Source organism: Lontra canadensis, unplaced genomic scaffold (genome assembly GCF_010015895.1).
Source record: "Lontra canadensis isolate GAN:19392208 unplaced genomic scaffold, GSC_riverotter_1.0 scaffold8, whole genome shotgun sequence".
NCBI lineage: Eukaryota > Metazoa > Chordata > Mammalia > Carnivora > Mustelidae > Lontra > Lontra canadensis.
The window spans coordinates 2,065,596-2,080,005 of record NW_022631002.1 but is presented as its reverse complement, the minus strand read 5'-3'; the positions used below and the strand labels follow the sequence as shown (position 1 = coordinate 2,080,005).

Sequence of the window (14,410 nt, the reverse complement as noted above, 5' to 3'; positions counted from 1 at the left end):
AGTCTCAGCTCAGACCGCCGTCCCCCAGGAACCTCCCCTGACCTCAGGACCAGGTCCACAGGCCTTGTCTTATATTCGTTTCCCCGCAAAAGCAGAGCCTGAGGCCACGGCTGACTGTGAGTGCTTTACCGACAGGTGGGCAGGGAGGCCTGTGAAGGAACGGGGAGGTGAGCCAGGGCGGGCCAGCAGCCAGGACAGAGGGCATTACCAACGTGAGCACGGAGGGCAGCGGGGTTCCGTCCTGCCCGGAGCTCCAGGAGACAGAGACGAGCAGAGCCCGGAGCTTCCCATCTAGGAGGAGGCTGGCTGTTTACCCACAGCTCCCACCCGTCATGGCTGAGGGCTGCCCCAGGGACGTCACTCCCTAGCACAGGGGGTCTGTCCCTGCAGCCAAAGAACACCCAATCAGGGCCTGCTGGTCCGTGGGGCACCACGGAAATGCATGTGAACAGGAGGTCAAGAGCACTCGTGTGTATTTCACTCACCATCCAACTCTCCCCGTGTTACAGTAACTGTCAGCCCGGGGGCACGTCCGGCGTTCACCCGCGGCTGCCTGACCCACAGTACGCACCAATAAACATCTGCTGCGTGGACGCACGACGCCCCGTGTTGCCCTTAGGCCAGATGGGCCCACAACACCACTATGCCCTCAAGGGAAGCCTGGAGGCTTCCCAGGACCACCCACTCGAATGCCCCACAGGGCCAGCCCCAGGCCCAAGGCAGCCTCGTCTTCCTCCGCCCTCCCCGCCCTAGAGCCCCTCCTCTGTCCTCTTCCCGCCTCTACCGCGGCTGCCGTGATTCACACATTCTACCCAGTCTAGTGCCTGCGGGAATCCGTCCAGCCCTTCCTGCCACGGCAGCAGCAGAGTCAACTCAGGGTCAGGGGTGAGGGGAGGTTCAGCGGTTTCTACTTTCTTCTCTGTACTCTTCTGTGTTCTCAAAATCTTCCAAAGAGAACTGTACTCCTTTTTTAATTGAACTTTTATTTTGAGGTCATCCTGGATTCACAGTGACTTACAGGAAGAACACAAGAGAGTCCCCATGTTATTCTCATCCACTTCGTCCCAACTGGTAACATCTTGCAACACTGTAGCATCGTCTCACAACCAGAACACCAGTAAAGCCAAGATACAGATGTTTCCGTCAGCACAGAATGCCTCACGTTGTCCTTGGATGGCGGATCCTGCTTCCCTCCACCCCCCACCCGCCTCCACCCCAAACCTCTGGTAACCACTAGTCCATTCTCCATTTCTGTAATTTGACGGTTTCAAAAGCGTTATGTGGAACGGGCATCTACTCACAAAAGAAAGCCACACACAGGTACCTCAGGCTACATACAAAAGTTACAAAACTAACTCGAAATAGATCCGGGCCCCAAAAGTATGAGCTAAACTATAAATCTCTCAGGAGAAAACATAGGCAGGGGCACCTGGGTAACTCGGTTGGTTGGGAGAATGCCTTTAGCTCAGCTCATGCTCCCGGGGCCCTAGGATCGAGCCCACGTCGGGCTCCCTGCTCCGTCGGGAGCCTGCTTCTCCCTCTCCCTCTGCCTGCCGCTTACCCCACTTGTGCTCGCTTCTCGGTCCCAAATGAATAAAATCTATAAAAAGAGAGAAAGAAAACTTAGGTAAATCTGTGTGACACTGGACTAGGCAACAGTTTGAGACACGACCATCTAACCTAAGAAAAAACAGCAAGCCAAGAAAAATACAGAAAACTGGATTTCATTGAAATCAAAAATTTCTGTACTCTGAAGGTCATCAGCGTCAAGAGGAAAACCACCTACAGGGACAGGCTTGCAAATGACACATCTGATAAGGACCTAGACCCAGAACACAGCCAGAACAGACTCAGCAACAACGAAAACGGATGATCCGCTTAAAACAGAGACGACGAGTCGCAACAAAGAGCTCTGCCGGGAGGACGCGCAAATGGCTGGTGAGCGCGCGGACGGACACTCGAGGTCACTGGCCATCAGGGGAACGCAAAGCAGAACCGTAATGAGCCACGGCTCCACACTCACAAGGACGGCTATCATCCAAACAGGGCTAGCAAGCGTCGGCGAGGATGTGGGGACACCCAAACCGGCCTGCCCAGGGGGGAAGGAACACATACGTGAACCGGCACAGCCTTCCACTGTGGAGAACGGAGCGTGCTGCGCGACAGTCGGCGGCCCCCCTGCGCCCCCGCACGCACGGGCGCAGACCCGAGAGGAACAGGAACACGTCCTCACAGAAGCAACACTAGTCACCGGGAGGCGACAGGCGGAAACCAAAGGTCCCGCAAGCTGCCGTGTACACACACAGCAAGGAGCGCGGCGCTCACACGGGCTACCCCACGCGGAGAGGCGCCAGACGCAGGCAACCCCCTGCCGCAGGACTGCGCGGGAAACGTCAGGGAGCAGGTGAGCGGCTGCCAGGCGCTGGGCAACCAGGGAAGGACTGAAATGGGACAGGTCTCTTTTTGGGGTGACCACACGGGTCTGGACTGAGACAGCAGGGGGAGGGCTGCACCGCCACGTAAACACACCAAAATCCACTGAACCATATGCTGCAAAAAGGTGAATTTTATGATGTAAATGACACCTCAGTTTAAAAAACATCAAGTCACACAATTTCACGCGACTTACTAAGGTGAGCGCCTCCTGACACAGGGGCCAACACGACCTCCGGCCCGTCACCGGTGGGCCTGCTGTCCCCGCCAACCTGGGCAGAGGGAAGAGAGCGTGACACCAGGCTGGAGAACACGGCCCGCTCCACAGAGAGGAACCAGTGTCAGCGTTCAATCAGGGGCCACTCCGGAGTTTCACAAATAACGTTTATTGGCCGCGTTCGCCGGAGTCTCCCCTGCGTCCACAGCAGCTGCGCCGCCACAGAGCACTGCCTGCTGAGAGCCTGGACCCAGCCCCGGTGTGACTTATAGGACCTGAGAGAATGGGGCTATCACGGACTCCTCCTGACTTGACGTTCTCGTTAAAGACCTTCATTATGACTGACATTTTCGCTGATGTTCTCGGCAGTGGCTGAAGATTCCAACTTCAAAACCAAAACAAGTGGCTGGAAAGCAAAGAGAAAGGCAGTTACTCGGAACGGGGCCCCACGCCGAGCCCACGCCACCTGGGCAGGACCTGGCAGGGAGCCTCCCGGGTTGGAAGGCGGGGGACCCCCACAGCAGAGGGGGATGCCGTCTGAGTCCCTGAGGAGCCCAGGCAGGAAAAGGGTACAGGGAAGCGATGCCACCTCCAGCCATGGGTTCTCTGATGGGGCACTCCGCCCCCAGAGCCCACTCTCCCCCTCGGGGCAGGAAGGAGAGTCCCGGCCTTGCACCTTCCGCAGCTGTGAAAGGGACGCGATGCGAGGTGGCGGCGGGCCCCATCGAGAAGGCAAGTGTGACAGTCTCAGCCCTCCAAGAGTCCCTGCTGGGAAGGTTTGGAGCTCACCTCCCCTCCCGAGGCCTTCACAGTCCTAACCCTCTGCCAGGCCAGCCTGCAGGCAGCTGGCAACTTCTCCTGAGATAAGCTGGTGTGTGGTTTGGGGGAATCTCACAGGGCACGCTGCAGACACCCTAGCCAGACAAGAGAGTTGTCCTGAACATCCAGCCGGCACCTGTGGCTCGGCCCAAGGCGCCTGGCTCTGAGGCAAACGCCTCCCCTGCGCTCATCAGCACTGTCCCGTTGGCCTGCCCTGACCGTCTCCCTCATGTATCATCTGCAGTCGAGAGTCCCTCTTTGCTCCTCCCAGAGTGCACGCAGGGAGCCCGACTCAAGGCAGCAAACACACACACACAGGATGAATCTTCACGCACAGCAAAGAAGGCACACGAGCCTGCTCACGCGCGCGGACCACCCGAAGCTGCTGGCCCCCGGCCCCGGCCTCTTCCCGAGAGCTCATGCCACAGACAGGCACCTGCACACAGACGTGCCCTGGGACACCGTTTGTCATCACAGGGGTTAGAGACAACACCGGGAGAGCAGACAAGCAGGGTGCGGGGGCCTTCTGCTTCCGGCCAGGACGAGAGACAAAGACAGAGCTAACCCCTGCTGTGAACAGCAGCAACGGGGACAATGGACAGGACACCTACGACCATTTTCAGACACTGGACACCTTCTAGAAGACTCCTCTTACAATGACACGAAGACAGACAATTAAGCAAGTAAATCAATACATATAAATCCGACCTGTGTGCATTTACACGCTGATGCAGTGGTGCACATCCTCTACCCACATACACTCGTGTATCTGCACGTCCCTGCACAGGTGTGATGGGAGAGCCCGGGCAGGAGACCGAACAAAGCAGCCCTGCCTGCCCTCGAGTGAGGCTTCTGGGGTCGAGGCTGGGGCAAGGCCTTCCCAAAATGGAGCCTTGATGGCTGAGAACGGGCAAGGGGAGCGGCCGCAGTCCCCAGGCCTGAAGCTGTGCTTATTCCCCAGCGGGCTGGCTGGGCGAGCGGCCTCCAACAGCCACCTTCAACCTCGACGTGACGGAAACGAGTGCAAACTGGAAGCAGTGCCAGGCCACAGGGATGAGTGGACGAAAGAAAGTCGGGCAGCGCCGAGATGCCCAGGGCCCCCCCGTCAGCTCGGACGTGCCTGCACCACTCACACGCGGAGTGTGTGGGGGCGAGACCCCTGTGGAAGGTGTGAGAACTCCGGATGCTGAGCGCGCCGCAGCCACTCCTCACCCTTCCTTCAGCCACAGCCAACTTCTCCCACATCCCGGACTCAACTAAGCCCCCAGCCCCCGACTGAAACAGCCTGGGGAGTGAGGTGGGCCCAGGGCCGCCAGTGCCCCCACCCCATGCCTGCTCACCGAATCGCCACCACGACCCTCAGGACCACCTGCAGGAGAGTGAGGAGGCTGAAGGGCAGGAAGGGGGCCGGGGGGCTCACTCCCCTCTCTGGGGCCAGTGGCTCGTGCTGGTGAAGAGCCTGGAGCTGTTGCCACTTGAGGAGGAGGCGCCTGTCGCAGCAGATCCGCCAGCGGTTGTAGCAGGAGTGCAGGTCCGGGGGGGGTTCTAGGCGAGAAAGCAAGTCAGGCCCTGGGCAGACTGGGTGGAGCGCCGCACGTGCACACCACACACGGGAGAAGCCTCCAGAACGCAGGGTGAGGCTGCCAGGTGTCCCAGCAAGCCTGGCCCCAGCCCTGGGAGTGTGGACCGACCGACACCCATGCAGATGGAGAGAACACTGCTGTTTACTTATTTCTGGGCTGGCTGTGGGGCTCCTGCCAGCGCCTCGATCCCTTACAGCCACACGATGACCCAGTTACAGACGGGAGAATTCAGAACTTAGCTGGGATGTGTTTCCCATTAATCTTCTGTTTTGTTTTTGGAGGAGGGAACCAGTGGATGCAGCTCAGATGAAACAGACTGGCAAGAAGCTGTGAATGGGCACAACTTAGTGATGGAAACATGGGGTTTGAGTATCTGGAAACCACAACCACAAACGGGATTCCAGTGTTTCCACTTCCCTGACACGAGCCTTTGAGATCTGCTTTGGTCAACGTGGGAGCCTTCCGATACCACACCTTACTGACGTCACACTACTCATGTGCTAAGACTACAAGTCACGCCATGTTTATGTATTACACACACCACAACAAGCTGTGTCACGTCACACACCATGTTACTACTCCAATTATACTAACGGGTAAAAACATGCTTGATATAAAATACACTATTTTCTTAATCCTACCGTAAAAACATAGGGAAGAAGAGCAGATGAGCCCCCTCTTTACAAAGAAAATACAAGATGAGAAAAACAGATTTTTCTCTTTAAAATGGAAATAATCTGGGTTTGAAGCTAAGGAAAGTATTTTTATATTGCTTTTCTTAAATCATATTTTTAAATCACTCTATACAAAGCTTAAGGGAGACCAATCCTAACTTGTCCTGGTGCCAGTGAAGCCTGGGCTCTCAGTCCTGTCCCGGGAACACCTTCTGGCCTGAACAGGTGAGGGCTCGACTCATCGTTCGTAAAAACTGCCTGAGCTATTAAACAAGGACTGGAGAAAAGTTAATACCGGCTTATGAAAATGTATCAAATTGGTGCACATGATTCAACAATAAGCTGAGCTTTTAGCTTTTCCTAAAGATGCAGAGTATTCAAAGCCAAAAACCACCAATAAAAATAACCCGTAAATGTGTGACTACACAGTTAAAAGAACAGTCTCTCCCAACTGCTCTTGTCCTCCCGTCATGGTTCCTCTCGTAAAGGGACTCTGGCTCCCCCACACCGGAGCCAGCCTGCTGCTATCGGCCTGCTGCTCATCCAGCCCCCCGCCTTGCTCGTGGGTTCCTGAACTCCCGTCCTCCCACCCACACGGTAACCGTGACTGTCAGCCCAGACACACACCCCCAGCCCGCATCCACATCCACACGGGGCTTCAGCTTTTCGGGGCCACGGGAGTGGGGGCCAGCTCCGCAGCCAGCAGCAGCTTATCTCTCCTCGCCGCAGTGTGTCTGGGGCTCCCTCCCGTCGCTCCTGAGGGCCGCGAGCTCTCCACGGCAGGTGCCACATCTCATACACACACTCACGTACGTCCATCCTCCCCCGGGACACGTTTCAGCTGCTTCGGACACCTTGCCAAGGACACCACTGCTGTAGACAGACATGCACGTCGGAGTGTCTACCAGACGTCACCCTGACAAGGGCTTGCTGGAGTAAAGGCGACGCGTGTTACAAAAACTGAAAGATGGGAGAGATGGGTGAAGTGGTCAAAAGACACAATCTTCCAGTTAAAAAATAAATACGTCCTGGGACTCTAAGGTACAGCACGGTGACCAGAGTTAATAATAGCATATTGGATTTCTCAAAGTTGTGAACAGAGTAGGTCTTAAAAGTTCTCATCACGAGAAAAAAAATTTGTAACTATATGAGGTGACAGATGTTAACCAGACTTACCGTGCTGGTCATTTCACAAAAATGTATCAAAAGTAAGTATCAAACATTACACTGTACATCTGAAACTAATATAACATTCTATAGCAATCACAGCTCAAAAAATAATTCTATAGATGCCTCTGAACTGCCCCGACAAAAGCCGTGTACATCCGCACTGCTCCTAATCGTGTGACTCTTATGACCCGGGAAATTATGTGTTTGTGCAGCAGTAAGAGGTGGGCATGCTGGCTGGTGGCCACTCATTTCCTGGGCACTCTCCCAACCAGCCTCTGCTCCTGGCTTCTGGGGAGGCCAAACTGCTCGCCCATCACAAGCTCCCAGTCCCAGCCCGGCGTCCATCCATGCCCTCCCTCACAGATTCCAGCACAGGGGCTCACCACACAGAGCATGGGAACAGCCGGGCAAGGGAAGGACCTGATCCAAACCACCCTGCATGCCCACTCCCTGGCTCACACGCAACACAGAGGAAGCATCCACGTTGGCCATCGGCGCCGGACACGGCCTCCCAGAGCCATCCAACCCACTTGTTTTAGAGACAAAGAAAGCAAAGGTGGGATGGAGAGGTCATCCCTCAAGCTGACGCGCGGGCACGAGCACACACCAGCTCACAAACACGTGCCTCTCCGACCACGCTTTGTGGCAGAGGTGTGCTATAGCACACACACGGATGTGAGATGTGCACTACCACTGCCGGAAACGCGCGCACGCATGCACACTAGCTCTCGAATAATACGTGTGTGTGTGCCGCAGAACGGACAAGTGCCTCAGTACGCGGTCATCATGTGCAGCGCGTCCTGCAGCGCAGGCATCCATACCAGACCGTGAGCAAATACACTTACTAGGTCATCGGCAGGCGTGTGTATGTATACACTGGACACGCACACACACGCACAATGTCACGAACTATGCAAGATTCGAGCTTAAAAGAGAATACACTTCAGACACCATGGAACTCCAGGCTGCAAATCGGCTTCACCCCGGAGGCCGACGCAGACGGACTGTCAGAGCGTAAGGCTTCTCTCGCTCACTGCGGGAACGTGGGAGGTGCTAGCGACGCCTAGTAAGACAAGGAGGTGAAGACGCAGTCTGTGTGCCACACGGCCATCTCTGATCTGCAGACATCTGGGGAGGAGAGAAGTCTCCCCGTCCCCACCATGAGACCCCGCCTTCCTCGGGGAGTGAGGGATGAGACATGTGTGCTCGGGTACCTTGGGCGCCTTTACGACTCTGCTGCCTTCTCGCCACCTGAAAGAGAAGAACGGGGGCAGATGTGTCAGCCCGGCCTGGTGGCCTACAGAAAGGTGGGCCCAGGGATCTGGCTGGAAACCAGGAAAGAGCTGTGGCCGGCTCAGAATACAAGCCATGGCCCCTTCCAATGTGCCTCTGAGTCTTAATTCTGGGGACAGTTTGCTTCTTGATGAGAAAACCAGCAAACGATAAGTGGGTGAAGGCAGAAAGGAAGCCTCTCCCAACCACCCAGGACACCTAGAAAGCATGGGAGAGAAGGGGCCGTGGGACTGAGGAGGGCTGGACCTGGCCAGCAACCCCAGTAGTCACTGCCCTGGAACCCAGAGCCTTGGGAGTGCCAGACAGAGCAGAAAACCCGAGATAGTAACTCAGAGTGCTGGTCCTTCTTGGCTCTGCCCTCTGCCTCCAGGGATGCCCAGAGGGCTGGAAAGGGTACTGAGGCAAGGTGAGGGAGGTGGAGCAGAAGAAGGAAGAGCAGGAGGCAGGAGAGATGGCACTAAAAGTGCAGACAGCAATGAGGGACCCCTCCAGAGAGCAGTGCGACCCACCCTCCCGGCACCCCCAGGACACCGAGCTGGTCCTCCCCTGCACACGCCCACCTCCTGCACTCTACTGCCCTCACTGTGCTTCCAGGAGACACACCAGAGGATGCCCCTGCGGGGAAAGAACCCAGCACCCTCCACCCATCTCCAGGTCCCTCTGGGGCCTCGCTACCGTGAGCCTCCCTCTTACCTTCTTGTGAGGCCTCAGGATCTGGGGCACCCAGTAGGGCATCACGGCCTGATCCCTAGGCATCGGGAGCCGGCCCCCAAAGCGGTGGCATGAGCAGGGGCATGTCTCGGAGGTTTGGGGGATATAAAACCGGACCATCTTTTGGATCTAACAAAGAGGGAAGGAAGAAAAGGTCCAAAGGGATTGTGCCCCAGAAATCTTCGCCCTGGGACAGGGCCCTGGGGAGCTCTTCTTCTGTGCCCTTGCACAGGCCCACCCCAACCACCCAGCTGAGAGAGAAGCCTCCCACCACGACATTCCCAGGGGCCACCTGCATCTCTGCCATGGGAGGTCTGCATGGCTGCCATGGTGGGACATGTGAATCGCAGGCAGGCGACATGGCTCTGTCCTAAGCCTGCAGGCCTCCAGGACTGGCTCCTGAGCACAACATCTAGCCTCTCTGAGCCTCAGGGTTCTTGGCTACAAAACTTTCCCAAAAACACGGGTCAGGGTCTATCACGGACAGCATCCGGTCCAGCAACCTCACTCTGGGACACACGAGCGTCTGCCAAACAACGCTCGTGACTACACTAGCTGCGGCACGGCCGCAGTGGCCTGAGAGCCCGGGGCCTGTCTGGGAGGGACACGGGGACAGCAGGGAATGGGACAGCCTCTGGAAAGGGCGAGGCAAACCTGTCTGCCCTGGCACGAGGAATGCAGAGGCATGACGTGGCGTGGGAACACAGCTTGCGGCGCAGCGTGCTGCCGTGTGCAGTCTGTACAGAAGATCTACTTGCCACGATTCTGGGGCATGGGTTGTGGGGGATCACGGCCTTGGCCTGTTCTGTACCCTCCCCACAGCTCTGCCCTTTGCCCTGTGATCCCCACTCCTTCGGGCAGGAGGACAGCGTGGAGCCCACCCCCGGACTTTCCTTAGGCCAAGCACTGGTTTGGCCCATGGACAAAGGGGACGTGATAGCAGCCAGGTCTGGCCAAAGAGGCCACACGGGCCTCTACAATGTCTGAGCCTGCACAGTGGCCCCAAGATCAGGGAAAGGGGGGGGCCGGGCCACCCAGCTGAGGCCCTCATGATGACAGGGCCTGCAGTCTGAAGGCAGGCAGCTGGGCAATGTGTTACATGTCCCTAGGGAAAGAAGACACGCACAGCCCATCTCCAGGACACACGGGGAAGCCTCAGGGTAGGCACAGGTCGGGTATCCCCCGAACCATGGTCAAGTTCCCGCCACGCGCTCACGTCTCATGTCAGAAAGGCCACAAAACCTGCTTGTGACGGACCCTGCTGACTTCCCGAGGCGGAGGGGATGTGGCCCAGAGCAGGCGTGCGACAGGCTGCAAAGCACAGGGCCCCATAGGGGAGGGCCGAGGGGCGGAAAGCTCATCCGAAGGAGGAGATGAAAGAGGTCCCGGAGAACCCAGGAAACTGTCCACCCCCACCTCCTGCCAGCACGACAAGTGCCCAACGGGACAGGCACATCTGGGCCACTTCCGCCCCGCACCAAGCGAGCGATGGTGCTCACTGGGCACGCTCTTCGCGGCACGCACGGCGCTGGGAGCGCAGACCCGTCCTGCCCGTAGCCCCGCTACGTGGCCGTCCCGTGGACACAATGAGCACTGGGGTGCAGGGGAGCAGGAGCAGGGAGGACACTCCAAGCCAAGACAGCTGCCGTGGAAACTGGCAGACGGACTCCAAAATGCACACGGAAACGCAAGGAAACCAGAATGAGCTCCTGAAGGGAACCGGCAGTGGAGGGCACCGGCCCGTGTGAAGCCGCGCAGCGGAGACGGCGCAACGGCATGCAGGCGGTCGAAGAAGCGGACGAACAGGGTCCCAGACACAGACCCGCGACCACACGCACGGCTCGTTTCTGGCAACGGTGCAAGGGCCGGCCCGTGGAGGCGGCGTGTGGCACTGGCACAACCGGGCACCACGACAGAAACGACGGACCTTCAACCCACACCCCAGCCGCACACAAAACGAACTCAAAGTGGACCGGGACCGGAACGTGACTGTAGACGCTAACGCGTCCGGACCCTTCTGCCTCGGCTCACGCTAGGACGTCTCAGGAATCCTCGCACAGCACGTCCCAGCGCCGCGCTGCGCGGGACACGGCGACGCAGGGTCCGGAAAAGGGTCAGACTGATCAAGTGGGCTCGGCCGGTTTAAAACTGAGGGTCTGTGCAAAACGCCAGCCACGGAAGGAAAGGACAAGCCAGAACCACGGAGAGAAGCTTTCAAACATGCAAGCGGGTACGACAGGAGGTGCTGTCACACCCATGATACACAAAGAACTCTTAAAACTCCGTAACTTTAAAAGAAAAGCAAGCAACCAAATTTTTTTTAAAGATTTATTTATTTGACAGAGATCGCAAGTACGCAGAGAAATGGGCCGGGGGGTGGGGGGGAAGCAGGCTCCCCGCTGAGCGGAGAGCCCGACGCGGGGCTCGATCCCAGGACCCTGAGACCATGACCTGAGCCGAAGGCAGAGGCTCAACCCACTGAGTCCCCCAGGCGCCCCCAACCAAATGTCTCTAAACGGGCACAACATCTGAAGAGACACATACCAAGGAAGACGTGCAAATGCCACAGCGTACGGAGGGACCGCTCAGTGTCACTAGTGACTACGGAAACACAAAATAGAGCCACAGCGAGACACACACCCATCAAGTCGGCTACAACCGACAAGACGGACCAGCCATGGGTCTCCGAGGACACGGAGGAACTGGCACCTCACATGCTGCAGCTGGGGACGTGCAATGAGAACCACCGCGGAGCACGGTTCAACACGTGCCCGCCCCACGGTCCGACAAGTCCGCTCCGAGGTGCGCGCCCCGGAGAGAAGAAGGCGCGTTCGCACGGAGACCTGGACACACGCGTCCCCAGCAGCTCTGCTTGCGACGGACAGAACTTGTGGAGACGGTGCCCGTTTCCTTCACCGGATGAAAGGCCGCATGGCAGTCCCGTCATCGGATGGACACCACCCGCCACCACGCGGCCACCACGTGGAGGAAGCTCAGAAACAGTCACGTGGCGTGACCGAGGCCACCGCGGACCTGCTGTACAGTTCCGTCCACAGAAAACCCGAGGAAATGCAAACTGATCTGCGGTGCCGGAAACAGATCCGTGGTCGCCCGGGGACGCCGGGGAGGGAGGGCTGGGGGGAGTCACGAAGGGGCACAGGGAACCCTCTCAGGACAGCTCAGCGGCAGCAGCGGTCTCACGGTGGACGTCTGCCGGGACTCAGCAGACTGAGCACCTTCCACACGAGCACTTACCACACGTCCGCACACCTAATTCTTGGGAAAAATCTGCATTTAAAAAAAGAACATACAAACTGTCTCTCCGAAATCTTAAGAAATCGCTCATATAACATCTATGATTTCGAGGGGTGACCGGTCCCCTGAGGTTCACCCTGGACTCAGATGAAGCAGCCCTGGTCCACATTACCTACCTGCTTTCGGGGTCTCAGGGACAAAGGGACCCAGTAAGGCAATGCCGCCTCGACCCTGGGCACCGGCAGGAAGCCCCCGAATTTGGCCTGGCACTCACAGCAGGTGGGCTCTCGAGGGACAGCGCAGGGGACAGGACACATCTGGGCAAGACACAGAAAAGACCGAGTGAAACCTGCTGCCCGTGGGCGACGCGCACCAAGGAGCTCCCTGGAACAGGGGTCCACGCCTGCAGAGCCAGGGCTGAGGCAGGCTGCCCAGGGCCGGCGACGGGGCCCCAGCTCCGCCTGCAGCTGGGAAATCGCGGGCTAGCACGGCTCCCTCTCCGGAGTCCACTCTCCGGAGTCCGCTGCGGCGGCAGAGCCTGCAGACCCCGCACGTCCTGCCGCACTACGGGAGCGGGGCTGGGGGACTGCAACCGGCTGCAGGGGAGCAGGCAGCCGGCAGCGCTCTCCAGGCACACCGGCCCCCACACCCTTGCCGCGTGCCCTCCGCAGGCATGCCCACCGGCAGGAAGGGGCAGGAAGGGGCCCCGGGGTCACCCCCTGCGGGGTCGGAGGGAGAAGCGGATGCCCGGAGCAGGAGCGCCGGGGATGGTGTTGTCCTCCCCGGGCTGGGGGAGGCGGCGGGCGGCCCCTCACAGAATCACGCGGCCAGCCCACGCGCCGGGAAACAGACCCCCGGGTGGGACCGTCCTCGCGAGCTGCTGTCCGCGGACCCCTCTCCACGCTCCCGGCCGCGGCTGCCCAGAGCCTGCCGCCCTTACCGAAGGCCGTCCGGGGCACGCCTCCTTCCCGAAGGTCTGCGGCCGGCTCTCCCTGGAAAGCGAGGACACGAGGCTTAGAAAGTTCTGGGCTCCGTGCGGGGTACTGGGGGCGGGGAGGCTGCCGGGTGAGGACCTGGGCCAGCGCCGCCGAACTGACTCCCGGGTCAGTGGGGTCGCCGCGCCGCAGGGAGGGAGGGGCTCGCGCCGGCCCCCCACACCCGGGCACCTGCGCCGGCCCCGGGGCACGCCGGGCAGGGTCCGCGCCGAGAGACCGGCCCACGCACAGGCCCCAGGGCGCTGCTAGAAGGCGGGGGTCGGGGCGCACCCGGGAACCGGCAAGCGCCTCTCCGCCGGGGGCGCGTCCCTGCTCCTAACGCGAACCCTCTCAGCGGCCCGGCGCTCTCGGGTCCCCCGCGCCGCGCCCCCCCTGGCCGCTTGCTTCCCGCGGCCTGGGCCGGGCCGGGCGGGGGGCAGCGGCTCTCGGACCACCGGTCAGCGCGGCCCGACCCCAGCCCCGCCGGACGCCGGCTCTCTCGGCGCGCGCACCGGTCAACCGGACGGACTCATCCCGGGGCTTCGGGCCAAACCCGGGGCAACAGCGGCTCCTCCCCGCCGGGGAAGCGCCGCCGACGGACAGTCCCTGACCACGGCCCGGGGGACGCACCCGAGCCTCAAGCCCCTCCCCCCTCCCGGGTTCTCCGTCGGGAAACACGACGCGGCCGTCGGGTGCTTACGTCAGCGCGGGCGTGCCCTCCGCCCTGCCTACGCGCTCCGGCCACCGGGGGGCGGGAGTGACCGGGGCCCGGGTACGCGGCTAGGGCCGCCCCGGCTGCGGCGTCCACGGCCCGGCGAGCGGGGCTCAGGGACGCACCTGCCCGCCGCGCCGCGCTCGGGGGAGTGCGTGCCGACAGACCCAACGGACACCCGAGGGCTCCCGGAAGTGCCCGCCGCGGCGCCGGCCGGGCCGCTGGGGAGGAGGCGGTGGTGACCATCGTGAGGCGAGTGACGACAGTCGAGCAGGCCCTCACGCGTCTGGCTCCTCCCCGCCAGCGGCGCGCGCACGCACGAGCACGCACGGGCACGCACGGGCACGCACGCTCACGGGGACCGCCCATCTAGGGCCCCGCCCTTCCGCCCGCCGGCCGCCTCAGGCCCCGCCCTTCCGGCCCGACGGCCGTGGGGCGCCGCTCGGTCCCCCCGAGCTCAGCCAATCGTGCGCTGCCTTCTAAGCATGTGCCCTTATCTGGCGGCTGGTTGGCCTCTGGCGGCGCGGGACTCGGGGTCGATGGGTCACGGGGAGGGCTTGGGGCGGAGC

At 60.2% G+C, this 14,410-nt stretch overlaps 1 protein-coding gene across 2 annotated transcripts; it reads right to left on the bottom strand.

Annotated features, from left to right (window-relative positions):
- Positions 1–2,799: 2,799 nt before the first annotated feature.
- CUNH16orf95 (chromosome unknown C16orf95 homolog) lies at positions 2,800–14,125 on the bottom strand. Of its 2 annotated transcripts, none has more exons than XM_032853800.1 (7): positions 13,830–14,125; positions 13,096–13,147; positions 12,332–12,472; positions 8,883–9,029; positions 8,111–8,147; positions 4,810–5,014; positions 2,800–3,056 (listed from the first exon to the last, which is right to left on the bottom strand). In XM_032853800.1, exons 3-7 carry the CDS (start codon positions 12,470–12,472, stop codon positions 3,038–3,040), a joined length of 549 nt encoding a protein of 182 aa, XP_032709691.1. In that variant the 5' UTR covers positions 13,096–13,147; positions 13,830–14,125; the 3' UTR covers positions 2,800–3,037. The 2 variants fall into 2 exon arrangements, with proteins under 2 accessions (XP_032709691.1, XP_032709692.1); XM_032853801.1 differs by having other exon boundaries at positions 13,967–14,125.
- Positions 14,126–14,410: the final 285 nt, after the last annotated feature.

Coding starts and splice junctions, on each gene's coding strand:
- CUNH16orf95 (XM_032853800.1), bottom strand. CDS start 12,472: ATGTGTCCTGTCCCCTGCGCTGTCCCTCGAGAGCCCACCTGCTGTGAG. Junction 9,030..12,331: donor CCCTGAGACCCCGAAAGCAG/GTAGGTAATGTG, acceptor CCTCTTTGTTAG/ATCCAAAAGATGGTCCGGTT. Junction 5,015..8,110: donor GAGTCGTAAAGGCGCCCAAG/GTACCCGAGCAC, acceptor TTTCTCGCCTAG/AACCCCCCCCGGACCTGCAC.